General features: G+C 53.9%; 2 protein-coding genes across 3 annotated transcripts; both read left to right on the top strand.

Moving 5' to 3' along the window:
* The first annotated feature begins 5,119 nt into the window (after positions 1–5,119).
* Positions 5,120–7,792, top strand: LOC128968751 (sulfotransferase 1 family member D1-like). Its single transcript, XM_054383329.1, is given in 7 exon segments — positions 5,120–5,349; positions 5,425–5,547; positions 5,609–5,727; positions 5,826–5,952; positions 6,054–6,148; positions 7,378–7,558; positions 7,680–7,792. Coding segments are annotated over 7 exon segments (903 nt in total). The 5' UTR covers positions 5,120–5,204.
* Positions 7,793–9,681: 1,889 nt separating this feature from the next.
* Positions 9,682–12,129, top strand: LOC128968749 (sulfotransferase 1B1-like). Of its 2 annotated transcripts, XM_054383326.1 has the most exons (8): positions 9,682–9,711; positions 10,548–10,696; positions 10,864–10,992; positions 11,113–11,210; positions 11,305–11,431; positions 11,520–11,614; positions 11,689–11,869; positions 11,944–12,129. In XM_054383326.1, the coding sequence occupies exons 2-8, from the start codon at positions 10,549–10,551 to the stop codon at positions 12,054–12,056; spliced, it is 891 nt and encodes a 296-aa protein (XP_054239301.1). In that variant the 5' UTR covers positions 9,682–9,711; position 10,548; the 3' UTR covers positions 12,057–12,129. The 2 variants fall into 2 exon arrangements, with proteins under 2 accessions (XP_054239301.1, XP_054239302.1); XM_054383327.1 differs by lacking the exon at positions 9,682–9,711 and having other exon boundaries at positions 10,578–10,696; positions 10,864–11,003; positions 11,124–11,210.
* Positions 12,130–12,850: the final 721 nt, after the last annotated feature.

A 12,850-nucleotide genomic window follows, 5' to 3' on the forward strand; every position in this document is an offset into this window, starting at 1 on the left:
CAGCCCCTTCCCACTCTGCAGGGAGCCCTGGAGTGGGGAGGTTGTGTTGATACTCTGATAAATCCAGTTGATAGGAAATCAAAAGAGAGCCAGTGCTGCCTGTTACAGTCATCAGAGGTGTGGCTTGGCTGGGCCCAAGCAAACATTCCTGCTGGGCAGGGAATCAATGAACCCATGACTAGACAGTTCCTCCTCCTTCCAAAGAGGAAAACTTTGATGATCAAAAGCCCAGCCTCCCTCCTTTCACGAAAGAAAGGTGGGGAGGACTTTCAGCTCTGCTTTTGAGGTGGCAGTGCGAATTCTGGTGTGTTCCCATCCAGCAAAGGCAGCCCCATGGCAAGTCAAGGGAGTGCAAGTAGTGCAGCTGGAAAGACAACTTGGATGGTCAGCAGATGAAGAACTGAAGACAGATCCTGGTCTGACACATCTTTCTCATGCACCTTGTCCATGTGGTGAGCCTGTCATGGGATATCCCTGTCTGGCAGGATGAAGAGATGGGGAGAAGGAGCACCTCTGTTCCTGCCCAGGATGCTGAATCATGTGTGGTGCATGCCAGAAAGGTACAAACACCCACAGAGCTATGCAGCTTTGTGTCTGTGGGCTTACATTTACAATGTGGGCTTCACTTTAAACCTGGGAACTCTCCTGGAACTTGGGAAAGTGCCAGATGAGAAAATAGAAATTTGGACCTTGAAACTAACTCTTTACCTTATCTTTCTGTATAAACTCAGGGACAGCAAGAGATTGGTTGGCAGCAGTTTTGATGAGACAGGCAGGTTAACAGCTGTGCATGAATTGCAACAGCAGAAGAGAGTGGCTGGCTGGCCAGGGGTGGCAGGGGCTTTCTGGACATAGTCTTGAGAAATGGTGCCCTCAGGCTATGAGGAAATGGAGCTAGTGGGATTGTGTCCTTCTTCTGCACAAATTCTGTGAGTCTAAAGAGCAAGCATGCTAGGACATAGCATGGCAGGTAGTAGGAATGGACTGGTGCGATAGTAATGTGGAGGCACAAAGGACACAGATTTGGCAGAAGAACCTGTGCCAGGGTGATGTGGGAGTACATATTAAATCCTTCAGTCAAATCAATTAACCATCTTACAGGAGAGAGGCTGAATCCCTAGGGATCCAGTTGTTGGAAGAAAAGTGTTGGCAGCACCTTCAGCTTCAGAGTATGACCACTTGGCTTCTGCCAGATAAAACAAAATAATTTTAAAAAATCAAAGAAGGAAGTGGAGGACAAGATAGTGAGCACAATACTGAAACTTTTCAAGGAGCACACAGAGTGCATGTTTAATTAGTTGAAATGGGGCAGCACAAGAGCACTTTTCATAGTCAGACTGGCAAGACAGTATTTGCTGCTTTGATCCCTTTTTCCCCATCTCACCCCCATTCCAGGATTAAAGAGACATCCCCCCACTTCTGAACATGGCTTGCTGGAGATAGAAATGGCCAGAAGCCCAGTGAAGTTAACTCCCCATGCACATTCAGCAGTTAGAGCTTGAAAGGAGCTTGGAGCAACAGGAGAAACTGTAAGGAGGAAAACAAAAAGCTCCCCAGCGACCTCCAAGCATGGACAGAGTTCCAGCATAGCATTAGCTGCACCAGAAGCCAGGAACAGGAGTCTTGGACCATGGAGTAACCAGGAGTTGGGGGTGAGCCCTCTTATTTCTGTTTTGTTTCTCTCGTTACTTTATATTTTCCCTATTAAAAATGGTAACTTATTTCCAGAAGTATGAAGCTGCTGTTCCAAATCTCCATTGCTTTTTTTTTTTTTTCTTTTTAACCAAATGCCTTTCTTGATTTAAAAAAAAAAAAAAAAAGAAAGAAAGAGGTTTTTTGGGCAGGTGGTTTCACCTGGGAAAAGCTTTCTGAGTATCCATTGGCAGCAGAATCATTCCAGCTCAGCAGCAAAAAAGGGTCTTGGTCTGACCTTCAGCCATAGAGGAGGGTGGTACTTGTAGAGGGAAGAGCTTTTTGTGGAGAATGTGTTGGTGAGCAGTCCCTCACCACGTGGGGTACCTGATCTGTTAAACTGCAGAACTGAGGGACATGCTGGAAGATTGCTAAGTTTCACTGCCTCATGCTCCAAAGTACTTCCTGAAGCAGAAGCCATCTGCAAACAGATCAGGGTGTGAGAAGAGCACCTCTGACCATCAATGCAACCCTTAAGCTTTTAGTTGTGGTTTTAATGGTAAGTTCAACACAGGACATTATGAAGGATACAAATTTGGGGGTAAACTTCAGAGGGTACTTGATGTTGCTTTGATCACTGGGGATATGAGAACCTCTTTGTCTGAGCCCAAGGTGGGTTTTATTTGGAGAAACCAATAGGTTTGGATCCTTTATGGATCTGAAACATCACCCGAAGTGGATGGTAACCCTGGGTAGTCTGAGCTTGATGGTGTGGCAGAGATGCCTTTCACAAGCTGTCAAAAATGAATCATGGTGTTTAAAATTGCAGGGACTTTTAACAAAAGAGACTTGTGACATGTGCATAGGTGAAACCCTTTTATGCCCTTCAGGTGAGAAGGTATCACTTGTGGGTTTTGTGGGCCAAATGCCAAGTAGCTTTGTTAAACAGAGGCCACTCAATATCCTGCCTGGAGGGAAAAAGGCCAGCCAGCTGGTCAGCTCTGTTTTCTGGCTCTGCATCAGCAGGAAGACTCAGAAACTCTTCAGGACAATTGCGGTTCACTAGCCAGAGGGGTGCTTGGAAAAGAGGACAGCCAACTCCATCCTGTAAGGATGTCCTTGCTACAGCTGAGCAGAGGTTGTGTGCAGCTCTGGCTGGCAGGAACCAGCTGGGAGTACAGAATACGAGCTGGAGACCTGCACCCTGCCTCTTCACACATCATTGAGCAGCTTGAATCCACCTTTGCATCATGTCAGCCTTCCTTCTCACCCTCTGGCTGCACAGAAGGTATTGGACATGGCCCAGTGTGGTTTGTGTTGATAAATTAAAATTTGCAGTGAGCAAAGCTGGGGTGCTTATGAGGCGTTTTCTTCCCCATGTCTCTTACTACCTTATGGAAGCTGAAACAAAGCAGAATTACCAAACCCACCTCAAATCAGTGCAGCCAAAGGCAATCACTTCCCAAACTGTGCTTACAGTGCACAGGCCTTCATGGGTTAACTGTCACACACTGGTTCATAAAATACATTTTTGTCAGAAAAACATCTGTGCTGGCAGCTGCACTGGCAAAGTTATGACCAAAATATCCATCTGTACTTTGTGGTTTTTATGCTCTTTGGTGGTTGGTGGTTTATTTGGTTTGTTGTTTGGTTGGTTGGTTTAATCCTCATCCTGTTTTAAATAGGGGAGTGATTCATTCCTCTGTTTTTTCTGTTTAATTTTGCTTCAGCCTACCTTTTTTGTTTGTTTGTTTTGTTTCACATGGACAGAAAATCTCCTGGTTCAGTCATAACAGAAGGGAAATGTGACTGTATAAGCCTGGCTCTCAGAACCAGACCTGTTTGTAGCTTATTTAGCACAAACAGATTCTGTGTAAGGCTGACATATAAGCCCTGAAAGAACAAACCCACAAAATTCACCATAACATGGACTACCTTGGAATTACCTATAGCTGAAGTGACTTGCCCTATAGGTCCCTGAATTTTTTGGTATGTTACAGCAGGCACAAGTGGATGGGGATGGCAACAAGGACACATAATTTGACAGAGCAGTGGTTACTTAATATGGTCTAAGGTCACATAGCTCTACTTTCAGTGACTTAGACATCATCTTCCCCTATCAAAATTCACTAGGGAATTATACATTAAAAGGTCAGCATGGTGAAAAGGGAGAGGGTTTCTATAAGTTAACACACAGGATCAGTTATCCAACCAGCGCTGGGCTGGAAGGGCCTCTCAAAGGCTATCTTGTCCAGTCCCCTTGCAATGAGCAGGGACATCTCCAACTTGATCAGGTTGCTCAGAGCCTCATCAAGTTAGATCTTGAACGTTTCCAGGGATGGGACCTCAACCGTATCGCTGGGCAACCTGTTCCAGTATTTCACCACCCTCACTGTGAAGAACTTCCTCCTGATGTCCAGTCTAAATCCATCCTCTTCTAGATTAAAACCATTGCTCCTTGTCCTAAAACTATTGCCTTTTGTTGTAAAAGACACAAGGTTTTTTTTCTAACCATGAGACCTAATTTATTCTGTTTGCAGGTTTTGAACAACTTTGAGCAATCAGCTTGGGGATATTTCTTGAAACACAAGCTGCAGTGTTGGTATCTGCTGAGTGCATTAGATGGCTTTGTCAGGAAAAAGACCGTTCTTGCAAGAGGGAAGTCACTAGCTGCAGCCAGCCCTTGACCGGAGAACCCCAGGGAGACAGGAACAGGCAGGCAAGGCTCAGCTGCAGCTGGCTGTCAGCACGGCGGGACTCTAGCCCCGGCTCTGGTCCAAAGCACGCCTGGGACGTCAGTGACCGTTCTGATCTGGGTGGGGAGATGCAGGAGCAGCGCCAGGAGCAGCCTCGGCAGAACCCGGGTATGGCAGGGAAACAGCCCCAGCACATTCCGCGACCCCGCTTCCCGTCGATCCCGGCTTCGCACCCTGGCAGCCGCTGGCGGCCGTTTGGAGCCTCGGGGCCGCTGAGCACGTCCCCGTGCCGTGGCTCCCCCTGGCGGCCGCACAGCAGCATTGTATCCGCCCCCTTTCTTCCGGGTACCGGTGATGCCCTTGCGGCACGACCCACCAGGCCCCCAGCTGTGCCACATCCCTCCTGCCCCGACCCCACCGCGCCACCGCTCGCCCTGCCGGCCTGCTCGCTATCTGCCTGCCTGTAAAAAGGCTCCACCTGCCTGTCCCTTGCCAGTGATTGGCTGGGTTCTGCAAGAGGGGAGGTGCCAAGGCTCCTGGGAGATCTAACGGGCACCCACGGGATGGGGATGGCCCCAGAGCTGTCCCGGCGGCTCCAAAACCCCCTCTCACTTGTCAAAGGCTCTGACACAGAGGGAGAAGCAGGAGCAGAGGTGATGGCAAGCCCCATTCCTGGCTCTTCGGGGCTGTAGCTCGTGCTTAGGCAGCAGCAGATGTCCCGGCGGGGACCCCCCAACACTGGCAACGCCTCCGCTCACGTGGGCGAGAGTAAACTTCGCCCGACGGGAACGGCACTGCGACAGGAACCAGCAGGTTCTGAGATTGGAGCGGCTGTCCAGCAAGAGTGGAAACGAGAGCCACACAGAGCCCTTGGCCATGGGGGTGGAAAACGTGATCAGGAAGGAGCTGAGCAGCCTCCACGGCATGCCCTTCTACGAGTCTTTCATTCAGGGGTGGCCACAGGTGGAGACCTTCCAAGCCCGGCCAGATGACTTGCTCATCTCCACCTACCCCAAATCGGGTGAGTGGCCCTGAAGAAGGGCGCAGGGGAGACAGGGTGATGCCAGGTTTTGCAAACACTGTCCCTGTGCTGCAGGCACAACGCGGGCAAGTGAGATCCTGGACATGATCTACCAGGATGGTGATGAGAAGAAGTGCCAACGCGATGCTATCTACAATTGAGTACCTTTCCTGGAAATGAAGGTTCCTGGGGGGCCAAGTGATGAGTTCCAGCCCACCTGCCCCCCTGGGTTGGGTGGGGAGGGGCCTGAGCTCACCAGAACAGCCATCCTGTCCCACAGGTGTGGAGCAGCTGGAGAAAACCCCATCCCCGCGGCTGGTGAAGACTCATCTCCCTGTTCGGCTCCTCCCATCCTCCTTCTGGGAAAAGAACTGCAAGGTGACACTGCAGAGGCCTGCCGCCTCTCTCCCTCTCCAGGTGGCAAGGGAGGGGGCACCACTTTGCACACCCCCAACTACAGCATCAGCTGTCCCCAGGTCATCTATGTGGCTTGCAACCCCAAGGATGTTGTCATCTCCTACTACTACTTCTACCAGATGGCCAAGATACATCCTGACCCTGGCATGCTGAGTGAGTTCCTGGAGGATTTCATGGCTGGCAAAGGTGAGGGCTGAACCCCAGGGTGCCTTCCCACCAAAACTCTGGTGGGAAGGGTCTCCTCCTCCACCCCATGTTTTGGCTAATCCCTTCACAACATCCAACAGTGGCCTATGGGTCCTGGTATGAGCATGTGTGCGACTGGTGGGAGAAGAAGCAGGAGAAGCCAATCCTCTACCTCTTCTATGAGGACATGAAGAAGGTGAGAGTGGGACACAGGGGAAGGTGTCACAGTTGCACCCCTTTCCCAGCCTTTCTCACAGCTTCCCCTGAGTGTCCTATGACGTTGTAACTGAAAGGGTAGGTGCAGGGAGACCAGTGGATGTAGTCTACCATGACCTTAGCAAGGCTTTTGACACAATGTCTCCTATAACTTCCTTGTGAGCAAGCTCAGGAAGTGTGGGATAGAAGAACAGCGAGGTGGATTAGGAACTGGTTACACAATAGAGTGCAAAGAGTGGTGATCAAGAATACCAAGTCCAGCTGGAGAGCTGTAACTAGTGGAGTCCCCCAGGGATCAGTGTTGGGTCCGGTCCTGTTCAACATCTTCATCTTTATCAATGACATGCTCAGCAAGTCTGCTGATGATACCAAACTGGCTGATACACTTGAAGGCTGTGCAGCCCTTCAGTGAGACTTGGACAGACTGGAGATCTGGGCAGAGAGGAACCTAATGAGGTTCAACAAGGACAAGTGCAGAGTCCTGCACCTGGAAAGGAATAATAAACTGCACCAGTACAGGTTAGGAGGTGATTTGTTGGAGTGCAGCCCCATAGAGAAGGACCTGGGAGTCCTGGTGGATAACAAGTTATCCATGGGACAGCAATGTGCCCTTGTGGATCCTGGGGTGCATTAAGAGGAGCGTGTCCAGCAGATCGAGGGAAGTTCTCCTCCCCCTCTACTCTGCCCTAAGTGAGACCTCACCTGGGTATTGCAGCCAGTTCTGGGCTCCCCAATTCAAGAGGGACAGGGATCTACTTGAGAGAGGCCAATGAGGGGCTACAAGGATGCTGAAGGGACTGGATCACTGCCTTACGAGGAAAGGCTGAGAGACCTTCTCTGGAGGGGAGAAGACTGAGAGGGAATCTAATAAATGTATATAAATATGAGTGCTGGGTGTGAGGAAGGAAGGGACAGCCTCTTCTCACTTGTGCCCTGTGATAGGACAAGGGGCAATGGACGTAAACTACAGCATAGGAAGTTCCACCTCAGCATGAGGAAGAACTTTACTGTAAGGGTCACAGAGCACTGGAACAGGCTCCCTAGAAGGGTTGTGGAGTCTCCTTCTCTGGAGACTTTCAGGACCCATCTGGATGCATTCCTGTGACCTGTGCTAGATTGTATGGCTCTGCTCTGGCAGGGGGGTTGGACTCGAAGCCCTCCAGAGGTCTCTTCCAACCCCTAACATCCTGTGATCCTGTGATCACATAGGACCCACAGCGGGAGGTGGAGAAGATCCTGCAGTTTCTGGGCAAGGTGGTGTCAAAGGAGACAATGGAGAAGATCCTCCACCACACCTCCTTCCAGCAGATGAAGAAGAACCCTGTGGCAAACTATGAGACCATGCCCACCGTCCTGATGGACCACAGCCTCTCCCCCTTCCTCCGGAAAGGTGGGGTTCAGTCAGTGGTGGAGGGCTTGGGAGGAGTCTCCCTGGGCTGTATTGCAGCCCCCATCTGTGGCAAACATATAGGAAGCACCAGGATTTGTCCCTCTTGCTTTCCCACTCCCAGGGATCTCTGGGGACTGGAAGAACCACTTCACCGTGGCCCAGAACGAGCGCTTTGACAAGCACTACCAGGAGCAAATGGCAGGCTCTGACCTCTGCTTCCAGATGGAGGTGTGAGGAGCTCATACCCCTTCCTGGGAGATCTTTGCTTCTCATTCACCCAGCAGCAAGAGTGGGTTTGGACAGAGCATCTCACAGTGATTTGCTTTTCCCCATGCAATAAACTCAATAACTGGCAGGCAGGCCATTGTCTCTGAGGTGTCCAAACCCTGGGCAGCAGCCAGATCCCCTGTGCTCAGCAGGCAGGGGATAGTCAGCCAGTGGTGGTTGGGCATTGCCAGAGCAAGCATCCTCCCAAAACCCACAGTTGACCCCTAACACCTTGGACTGCCCCAGTCACACCCTACCAAGGCTTCTGGAGGGAGCAAAGGTCAGAAAAGAATGGAAAAAACCCAAAGGATTGGCAAACCAACTGCTCCAGCACAGCTCCTGCTGCGGGTTGTGGCAGGTTTCTTGACAAAGTGGGTGGTTGCCAGGCTTGCCCCAGGCTACTTGGCCCTGGTGGGGCTCCTCAGCTCATGCTTTGCGGAACAAAGGTGAAGGGCAGCACCTACCTGGCAACACTGCTGTCCTTGACTGGTAGGAAACTCACTCTGTAACCTCTGATGCAGCTGCACTGAGCCTTTGCTCTGGACTGGCTGTAGTAAACCAATTCCCAACCCACTGAGGGGCAATGGTCTGCTTTGGACCCCCACATTCCTCAGTTACATCCCATTTCCATCCTGTTCTTGAGTTTCCAAGACTGCAGCCTTTTGGCAAGGTAGGGAGGTTGTCTTATCCCCAAAGAGATGCAGCCTGGATTTGAGTCCTCAAAAGCAGGAGTTCTGCCATGGGAATAAAACCTTCCCACACATTTATTTCAATGCTGATGGTGATCTCCAGGCTTCCCCTGGTCCTGGGGAAGGGTTTGCACACACATCCAGTTTTGCTGGTGTGTGCATGGATGGACAGGCAGGGAGAGCATGTCCTTGTCTGCAAAACACCCCAATGCCTTACATGCCATGTCCCACCTACTGAGACCAAGGTTTTGCTGAGGCCAAATCAGGGAGGTTTAGGTTGGAGATTAGGAAAAATTTTGTTGCTGCAAGAGTGGTGAGGCATTGGAACAGGCTGCCCAGGGAGGTGGTGGAGTCACCATGCCTGGAGGTGTTCAAGAAACGTGTGGGCATGCCACTTGGGAATATGTTCTAATGGCCATGGTGGTGTTAGGTCGATGGTTGGGCTCGAGGATCCTAGAGGTCTTTTCCAACCAAAATAATTCTATGATTCTATGACACTGCTCCCCCAGCCTGGCTGCCATCTCTCCTGCCCTCCTGGCTCCTGTTCACTCGTTGGGGCAGGTAGGGAAGAGCATTACACCACCAGTGGCACCTTTAAACCATTATCCCTGAAACGTCTTACCAGCTGCACCCATACTTTGCAACCCTGCAAACTCTGCACCTGTGTTTGAGTCCCTTGTGTGTGTGTGTAAGGACGTGGAGGGTGCAACGAAAGCCTGAGCCTCCCACATCCCACTAGTAAGCCCCACGGTGGTATGAGGAGCTGGGGACGTGTAGGGGCGACCCTGTGTGGGGACAGGGCGATGTTGCACCCCACCCGGGAATGTGGGTTAAGATACCCCCCGTGTTTAGGGCGGGAGGAGGAAGCTGGGATTTCCGCCCTGCTCCATCTGTGTGCTTTCCGGGGCAGGGGGGGTGCTGAGCACCGCCCAGCTCATAACAGGTGCCTGGGAGCTGTCCCCACGTGTGCTCCGCCCTCATCCCCGTTCGTCTCTTCCTTCTGCAGCCCCGGGACCGGCCGGCTCCGGGTTCCTTCCCCAGCTATGCCCCTCCCCGGGCCTCGCACTCCCAGGAGCCTCCCGCCGCCAGTGCCTCCATCTTCCCCGCGGGGAGGGAACACAACAAATCCCGCCCCGGTCCCGGAGCCGAGCTGGATGCGTTCTTTGATCCCGGCCACGTCTCCGGGCCGAGCAGCAGGTAAAGATCCGGGCCCGGGCAGGAGGGGGTGCAGCCCGGGGCTGCCCCCGACCCGTAAGCGGAGGGGCTGCAGGGCGGGGGGTAGGGGTTAGAGGGTGGGGTGAGTTGTGGAGGGCTCGGAGGGGCTCGGGGTCCCCGCAAGCCTCTGGGAGGAGCTTGCGAGTCCCAGATCCCTGCTCCCGTCGCCTTCGAACCCTGAGGTAGCCTCCCCACAAAGCAGGGCTGCCCCATGCCAGCAGGGCGAGAAAAGCCGGGAGGCAGGCGGGGTCAAACAGCAGCCCGAAGCGCAGCCTGCAAAGCCCGCCCGGGTTTCTGCACCCCAGGAACTGCGCTGCCAGCTTGGTACGGGCAGCTGCCCACTGGCAGTGCTGACTTGAGAACCCTCCAGGGCTGGCAGTGGCCCTTCCTGTTCCCTGCACCACCAGGCAGCCCCCAAAATCCCAGCGGGAGGCAGATGCCATCTTCTGGGATGCCAGCAGGAAAGGGATGACTGGGCTCAGCAGGAATTTTGGGGAACCCAGGGGACGATGAGGTGGCCCCTGATCATAGAATGGAGCTTTGGTTGGAAAAGCCCATTCAGATCATCCAGCCCAACCATTCTCTTAACTCTACCATGGCTGGTGCTAAACCATGGCTCTCAACACCACATCCCTGCCTCTTTGAAACACCTCCAGGGGTGGGGATTCAACCACCTCCCTGGGCAGCCTGTGCCAGTCTTTGAGATACCTTTCAGTCAAGAAGTTCCTTCTAATACTCAGCCTAAACCTCCCCTGGTGCAACTTGATGCTTCCTGCTGCCAGCCACCACCGCAGTGTGTCCCTCCCCACTCCCAGCAGGATGGCTGATCCGGACACCTACCTGCGGCAGCCCTGGCAGATGGTGCATGGCATCCCCATTGTCAGCGCCTTTGCCCGTGACTGGGAGCGGATTGACAACTTCCAGAGCCGCCCTGAGGACATCGTGGTAGTCACCTTCCCCAAATCTGGTGAGCATCCCTGAGCACTGACACAGCCCTCTCCAGTGCTCAGGAAGGGAGACACCAGCCTGCTGCTTCTGGGCTGGCACCTGGGACATGGTGGAGGGTGTGCCTTTGGTGCCCATGATGAAGCTGCAGTCAAAATGGCGTCAGCTGGACACCTAGCCTCTCATCAGGCACCACCTGGGTCTGCGAGATCGTGGACATGATCCTGAAAGGCGGTGACCGTGAAAAGTGCAAGCAGGATGCCATCATCAACCGGGTGCCCATGTTGGAGTTTGCTGCCCCTGGGAAGTTACCAGCAGGTAGCAGGGTGGCAGGGGGTGGAAAGGTGCAGCAGGTGCTGGGTGGGGGGGCAGGCATGGTTTTGGGGAGGGGCATCCCACTGGCAGTGGGAGCACTTCTGGAGGAAATCTGCTTTGAAGGCACAGAGCAGCTGGAGGACATGGCATCTCCTCGCATCATCAAGACCCACATCCCAGCTTGTATCTTGCCCAAGTCCTTCTGGGAAAACCGCTGCAAGGTAACAGGCTGGAAGGGACACACCTGGAGGGACACAGCAGAGACAAGGCAGGGACTTGACCCACCAGGACTTTATGTAACTCAGCTCTCCACAGATGATCTACGTGGGGCGCAATGCCAAGGATGTGGCTGTCTCCTTCTACCACTTTGACCTCATGAACAAACTTCACCCACACCCTGGGACATGGGCCCAGTACCTGGAGGAGTTCATGGCTGGCAGAGGTGGGATATGGCACTTCTGGGTCGGGGGGTCACTCTTTATCCCTTCTCCAGCCTCTACACTTGCCTCTTGTCCTCTTGCTCCATGCAGTGGCGTATGGCTCCTGGTATGACCATGTCAAGGACTACTGGGAGCGGAGGAAGGAGCATCCTATCCTTTACCTCTTCTACGAGGACTTGAAGGAGGTGCGGGGCCAAGGTGGAGGGTGGTGAGAGGTCAGGAGTGACAGGAGGGGTGAGCATCAGCCTACGTCCCACAGGACCTGCGCCGGGAGGTTGTCAAGGTGGCCCAGTTCCTGGGGCAGCAGCTGCCAGAGGCAGTGCTGGATGCCATCATCCAGCACACCTCCTTCGAAGCCATGCGGGACAACCCCACCACCAACTACACCATGTTGCCCTCCCACATCATGGACCACGGTGTCTCCCCCTTCATGCGCAAAGGTGAGTAGCCCTGGGGGGCTCCCAGAGCATCAACCCCCCTGGCCCCTGCTGAGCCCTATCTTGCTTGGCCCCAGGCACCACTGGAGACTGGAAGAACCACTTCACGGTGGCCCAGAGCGAGCGCTTTGACCAGGACTACGCAGAGAAGATGTCAGGCACCGACCTGCGCTTCCGCACCCAGATCTGAGGAAGCTCTGGAGGACGCTGCCTCGAATCCAACCTGTGACAATGGCACTGCCACCACTCTGGAAAGAAATAAAATGTCCTTGCTGACCCCCTTGCTCTTGGATGCTTACTGCCCTGCACCTGCTCTGAGCCCAACCCTGCCATCCCCTGGGGCTGCTGGTCCCTCCTTGGGTTCGGGACAGGCTGGTACCACCCCACATCCCCTTGGCTGCTCTGGCACAGGGATTGGCTCTGACACCTTGGGAGACTGTAGAAGATTTCTGCAAAGCTGTGTGCAGGGCAGGTGCCAGCTGGGGGGACGAGAGGTGGCCTCCCTGTTCCCACGTGGGGTGACACGGGCTGGGACTTGTGGGTGGGGAGCGGGGAGGTCAATGGGCACCGGCTTCTCCCTGCACTTGCTCCTCCCTCCCGGCAGCTGCACGGCTGGCAAACATCGCTGCTGTCGCCCTGCCTCTTCTCCCTTTAAGAACGGCCGCGGGGTCCCATAGCTGCCGCTTTTCTGCCTCTGACACCCTCCGGTGTGGTCACCCTCTGGAACACCCTCTTGGCGCAGAGCAGCAGGGCGTTAGGTGAGCTGGGTGCTGCGGGGTGCCCTGTGGGTGCCCTGCCCACCCTCACTCCTTGGGGCTGCAGGGTCCAAGATGGTGGGTTTAGAATACTTTGGGGTGCAGCCAGCACCCTGGGCCGCGGGTGTCTGTGATAAATCAAAGGACTTGGTTCCCCGCTTCTCTCGGGTGCCGAGGCAGGGGAAGAGGTGACTGACCTGGGTGACGTGGGACCCCGCAGGCACCCCCA

The sequence above is a fragment of the Indicator indicator genome, chromosome 8 (genome assembly GCF_027791375.1).
Source record: "Indicator indicator isolate 239-I01 chromosome 8, UM_Iind_1.1, whole genome shotgun sequence".
NCBI lineage: Eukaryota > Metazoa > Chordata > Aves > Piciformes > Indicatoridae > Indicator > Indicator indicator.